At 31.0% G+C, this 6256-nt stretch overlaps 1 protein-coding gene and 1 long non-coding RNA gene across 4 annotated transcripts; one reads left to right on the plus strand and one right to left on the minus strand.

The window, feature by feature from the left end:
* The first annotated feature begins 1439 nt into the window (after nt 1–1439).
* On the plus strand, nt 1440–2632 carry LOC133834325 (protein LEAD-SENSITIVE 1-like). The gene is made up of 2 exons (XM_062263911.1): nt 1440–1596; nt 1833–2632. The coding sequence occupies exons 1-2, from the start codon at nt 1503–1505 to the stop codon at nt 2390–2392; spliced, it is 654 nt and encodes a 217-aa protein (XP_062119895.1). The 5' UTR covers nt 1440–1502; the 3' UTR covers nt 2393–2632.
* On the minus strand, nt 1743–6256 carry LOC133834326 (uncharacterized). Of its 3 annotated transcripts, none has more exons than XR_009893333.1 (3): nt 6107–6256; nt 5674–5799; nt 1743–2204 (listed from the first exon to the last, which is right to left on the minus strand). It is a non-coding gene; the product is annotated as an uncharacterized LOC133834326 (long non-coding RNA). The 3 variants fall into 3 exon arrangements; XR_009893332.1 differs by having other exon boundaries at nt 1743–2229; XR_009893334.1 differs by having other exon boundaries at nt 1743–2234.

A 6256-nucleotide genomic window follows, 5' to 3' on the forward strand; every position in this document is an offset into this window, starting at 1 on the left:
ATAATAAAAATAAAAATATATATAATATCATTTTCTATGCAATATATATTGAAGATATATAAAAATGTGACCATAAATTTTTTTTATTAAAAATAATAAATAATTATCCCATCTTTCAAAATATGAGCTCAATTAAATTTGTATCTCTTATATATAAAAAGTGTGTAGATAACGGAATTTTTTTGTTTTAACGGTTTTTTATTTTTTCCCTTAACTTTAACAGAATATTCTTATATTTAACTGTAGATTGTAAAAATGACTTAAATTTAGATTAAATTAAATTAATTAATTAATTAAAATAAGATATTTTTTAGATATTTTACAATGATAATTATTAAAAAATAATAAAACCATGCATATATTTTATAACTTACATAAAATTTCATTAATAAACTTAAACTTCACGTATAAAAATAATATCATACTAAATATTTAATATAATATTATCTACTATCAACTAGCGATAAACTTAAATTTATAATCCACGTATAATATTAATATTGTATTAAACATATAATATACAAAGCTACTTTTGTCACTGTCAAATTCAAAAATTAGAACACACATAAACTTAAACAAAAATGAAGTAAAATAGGATATTTTTAAGATATTTTATGATAATTTAAATAATTAAATTATATTTATTTAAAATAATACAAGCATACATATCATTTTTTTTAATTATAATAGTTTATTTTTTATTAAGTGATTGAAAATCTTTTTCTTCATAAAATTCACCAAATGACTTTGCAAGATACATTAGAAACTAAAAATAGTTTATGAATGTATACTATTGTCTAGACTATGAATTTTTCTATTCTTATTTTATTTTTATTATTAATTTCTTTTTAAATATTATTATAATTTACGTATATACCATTTAGTCTATGTCAATCATTCATATATATATATATTATTGATATAAATATTTACATATATTATAGAATTATAATTCATTTTATTATATAAACAGTAAACTCGTTTTTATTAAAATTAATGAAATTTACAATTTTAAAACTAAACAATAGTACATTCAACTTCCTTTCTACCTAGTATATATATATATATATATATATAACATTAAACTATTACAAACGTAATAATTATTAAATGGAATATCATCCACAATTATATCATGTAAATATATATATATAATAAATATATCACTATAATTTTTGTTTACATTTCCAATACGTCGTAGACGGATAAATACGTCATAAATATTTGTTCATAATTAGATCAGTACTACTGGTCAAGAATTTCTGGGAGATTTTTGAAACGTACGGTTTAATTAGGCCAAAGGCTCTTTCGCTTCAAGTATATATCGTCTAACTTAATTATTCGTACCAAAGCTTTAAATTAATGTAGTCCATTCATTTAATGAAGAAAAAAGAATAAAATAAAATATAAAGAAAGCTTTCTCAACATATATAAATATGTACCTTACTTTATTAGCTAGTCCAAATCCAGTTCATCTTAGTAATATTAAGCAAAAAACAACGATGAGTTTGATCTCAAACAGGACTAATCGGAGCTCCCTTCGAAAAGGAGATCATGTGTACAGCTACAGAAATCTGCATGCATATTCTCACCATGGTAAGTTAGAATTTCTCTTCTTTAATTTCTTGGAAAACGAAAGTATAATACTTTTTCCTGATTTTTAGGGTTCCATAATAAGAAAAGGATATATTTTAGGGCTTTTGCTAAAACTGCAAAATTGATCTAAATTTGAGATTGTAATATGTTAAATTTAGGCCAATTAACTATATTTTGATGAAAAATCCTTCTTTGAATTAATTCTTATATACAAATATATATATATATATTTGCAGGAATATATGTTGGGGATAATAGAGTGATCCATTTCACAAGAACACAAGAGTCCGATTCAGAATCATCTGCAGATAATAATCTCAAAATCAAGAGATGTAAACACTGTGGATACGAGCCAAAGAAGGACCGAGGAGTGGTGAAGACCTGCCTTAAGTGCTTCCTGAAAGGCCACAGGCTCTTTCGCTTCAAGTACGGTGTCCCATCGTCTAACTTAGTCCTCAACCGCTCAGGAACATGCACCACCGGCTCTTGCAGCTACTCCGAAGACGAAGTCGTCCAACGCGCCACCGATATTCTAAACTCCGACGAGGGGTTCGGCCACTACGACATTTTCGAAAACAATTGCGAGGCCTTCGCGATGTACTGCACGACTGGCAAGAGTGTAAGTCTGCAAGCCTTTTCTTTCAAAAACAAAGGAGAGATTGCATCAGAAGTTATGAGACGCCAGTCCTTTTCTATGAAAAAGGCCATTGAAAGTGGCTTAAATTTGGTGGTGAAAAATAGGATCGAGACCCTTCACTATGATATGAAAATGCATCACCAGGATCGCAGTGTATAGCATAAGACTTTTAATGTGATTATGGTGATGAGAAAAGATATACTCTATCATTGGAATAAAGACTCAATGGAGGGTAGTCAATGTATTGCCTGATTCTAAAGTGTATATGCATGATTAATTGAAGACTTCAAGTCATGTTGGTGATGATGTATAACATAAGACTTTTGATGTGATTATTGATTTGTACTTGTGGTATAAATAATTCTCATAATAGTAACTCTCTTCAAAAGATTTCTATTTTGGGAAAGCTGTTAGTTCTTTTTAAGACAACCTTCTAATTTTAGAAGTACTTGTATCTTAGCCTAGCTAGCCTATATAAATACTGCTTGGTCTCTCTGTGCTGAAACACACGTTTAGAGTTCTTCAGGAAACACTCTGAGTGATTTTATAAGGGTTGAGAGAGAGAGAGTCTTGGTCTTGTTTATTGCTTCAACACTGGTTTTGGTAGAAAGAGTTGGAGCACTTATTGGAGAAATAAACTAATGTAGAGTTTGAGTATTCGTGCTAGGCTATAGCTGATCATTTTTCATTGTATAATATCATGGAGGAACAGTACTGGATGTAGACACCATTTTGTTTTGGTCGAATTAGCATAAAAGTTGTGTTTGTTCTTGTCTTCGATTACTGTCTAACCTATATGATGTTGTTCTTTGCTTTGTTCTGTGTTAATTCTTGTGTTAGTGTTGCTTATATAGTTACTTGTTGCATATATATGATTATGTTTGTGTGTTATATTTTCACCTTTTAATTGAAACTATACTAGATTATTCTTGTTTTAAAAGGATTTTTTGGATAATGGCATCGTTCATCGTAGTTTTTTATTTTTTATTTTTGTGTTATATTCTCTTAGGAAATTGATTATGACAGATTTTGCCGAGTTTTGGCATACAAAGTTTCGATTGATTTCAATATGTCCATTACCTATTTCTTTATATATAGAAGTTCAATCAATAGATTTAGGTAAAAGTTCAATATTGTTTAACTTACAAGACCGGATAACTCCCAAACGTATAAGTAAATACATTAAATACATTAACTGTGTGATATTATACGTTTATCAAGCACGGGTTATAATATATTAGTTATGCATATAAAGTCTCTAGGTCTTCAAGAATTCAAGTCTGTATATTCTAGGCATCGACAGTGAGCTAAATGCACACTACATGAGCTAGAGGTTTCTAGGTTAAACCGGCCTGAACATTGAGATGTTCGAGATGTGACTATGCGACCTAATGACCCGGCTAGGCGGTCTTCTTGATGTCTAGTCGACCCAGCTAAGCAGTCTCCTTGATGTCTAGTCGAGTTGGGCTTGACTTGAACTACCCATTTGGGAACTTGTACCGCGTCCTTGTGATTATTAATAATCTTTCATTAAATTCTTGTCAGATGTACTGCGAACAAGACACGTTAGCTCGTGTATTTTTAAGTACAACATCACGTTTAATGAGGACGAAAAAGTGGGAGATTTAATTTCTTAGGAATATTTGGTTTGAAATTACTATTAGTTCTAAGTTTAGTGTTATTGATTTGACATTTAACTTTTGTTTGGCTTTTCTTATTTATTTTAATTTTGTTGAATTTTCATTGATTTGTCAAAATATAATTTTAATATTTATTTTTATTTTAATTATAGTTTTAATTTATTTTAGTTTTAATTTATTTAATTAATTCATAAAAATCAATAGGACATTTTGGTCATGTTTGAAATTATTTTTACCAAATTTGAATTTCGGTGATCATTTTGAATCATTTTACAAAGATTGTTGTTGTTTAGCACCTTAAGGTACCAACACCACATGAGGTGACACCCTATGATTGATTTGTGATACCCGATAATACTTATTAAATTCAAATATGTATGACCCGACATTGGATTGCACCAACAGCTAGGGATGCACATTTTTCCCCATGGGGACGGGGGCCCGCGGGGACCTGCCCCTAATGGGGTAGGGAACCTTGTCTAAATGGGGAACAGGGCGGGAACGAGAATAATTTTCAATCCTTGAATGTTAAATGGGGTGGGGACACGGATAACACTCCTCACCCCGATGGGGCCCCATTTAAATTTTTATATATTTTTGTAATATTTTATATGTATTTTATATATTTTTATGTGTTATTCTAGTATAGTAGTAACTTTTTGAATATTTTAAATTTAATTTAGGATAATGTTTAATATTTTAAATGATAAATATTGTGCAATATTTTAATTAGGGGTGCACACGGGTCGGGTTTTCGGGTTCATCGGGTTCGGGTTGAGAAAAATGGGACCGAAACTGATCCGAAATTTTCGGGTTTTTTCGGGTTTCGAGTTTTATTCGGGTTTGATTCGGGTTGGGCGGGGCCATTTGTGTTTTGGGCTGAAAAGCCAAATTTTGCAAAAATACCATTTTTTACACTTTTTTTCAAGAATACCATTTTTTTTATTTTGGTTGGACTGGGCCAATTGGGTTTTGGGTCGAAAAGCCAAAATTTACAAAATACCATTTTTTACACTTTTTTTCAAAAATACCATTTTTTCGGATTTCGGGTTTGAACCCGAACCCGAGTTTTAACAAATTTCAAACCCAAACTCGACCCGAATTTTGTCGGGTTCGGGTCGGATTTAACCCGAATCCGATGGGTTTTCCCAAAAAAGGGTTTTCGGGTTGCGGGTTTTTTTGGGTCAAATGTTCACCCCTAATTTTAATTTACATGTAATTTATGATTTTTATTTTAAAATTTATTTTTTAAAATAAATGGGTTCTCTGTGGGGATTCCCTGCCGCAATAGGGGATTCCCCACCCTGCCCCAGACGGGGGAATAAGCGGGGACAGGGGGAGCACTCCCAACCAATTGTTCGCCCCGTGTGCATCACTACCAACAACATTATATCACCTCATTGTGGTGTTGGATACCACTGGTGTCCCTTAGCAACACTCTGTCCTTAGAAAGACTCTTTGAGAAAGAGTGTTGTTATTTAGCACTTTAAGGTGTCCAACATCATAAAAGCTGATACTCTATGATTGGTTAGCGATATCTCATAATACTTATTAAATTAAAATGTATGAGACCTGATATTGTATTTCACCAACACCAATATGCATTTACCTTGGGTGTTGGACACCGCTGGTGCTCCTTAAAACTTTAATTTTTAAAACATAAAGCTCATTGTAGAATTTACCTAAAATATAGAGACCAAAATAATTTAAACCCTTGATTTTTCATTCTTATTCTTCTAAGTAGTAAAAGGAACCATAATATTATTCCTTGACAAAATATATACTTCAATGAACTCGTACCTCAAATAATGATTGAAATCTCATGATGTTGTCAATCTTCTCATGCACTTAACAACAGCTTTGACAGCTAGTTCATTTAAGGCTGGGCTTTCCAGCAATCTGGTTTGTGTGGCGGCGGTCAACGGCCTTTGGTGGTGGCATGGGCGGCGGTGAAAAAGTCAGGAAGAGAAACAAAAATAAAGAGAATAGAGGGTAATCTTGATTATCTCTAACTTTTTTAAACACAAAATTTTTATTTTATTTTTGTAAAAACCCCAAATTTTAAGAAATCTAAATTTCAGTCCTCTTTATAGAGTCCTAGAATTTGCAACTTGGTTCCCTTTAGGAGAAGTTCTTCAAGTAAAAAACAACATAACAACGTACCCCTTAAACAAAAAGAAAATTTTATATAAATATATATTATAAAGAGAAAAAAAATACGAAGAACACTGACCGGGGCTAGCTCTTCTGGTCACCACGAATCACTCTATATATATATATATTTATATATAAGACGAGACGAGACGACTGTATATAAAGAAGAGATGTATTTGAATGAGAAAAGTAAAATACAAAATATTCAACTACTTCAGAGAAAATATTA

This window comes from Humulus lupulus, chromosome 5, assembly GCF_963169125.1.
Source record: "Humulus lupulus chromosome 5, drHumLupu1.1, whole genome shotgun sequence".
Lineage (NCBI taxonomy): Eukaryota > Viridiplantae > Streptophyta > Magnoliopsida > Rosales > Cannabaceae > Humulus > Humulus lupulus.

Bases quoted from the DNA above. Each gene is read 5' to 3' on its own strand.
- LOC133834325 (XM_062263911.1), top strand. From the start codon at position 1,503: ATGAGTTTGATCTCAAACAGGACTAATCGGAGCTCCCTTCGAAAAGGA. The intron at 1,597-1,832 runs GTAAGTTAGAAT...ATATATTTGCAG, and splicing joins GCATGCATATTCTCACCATG to GAATATATGTTGGGGATAAT.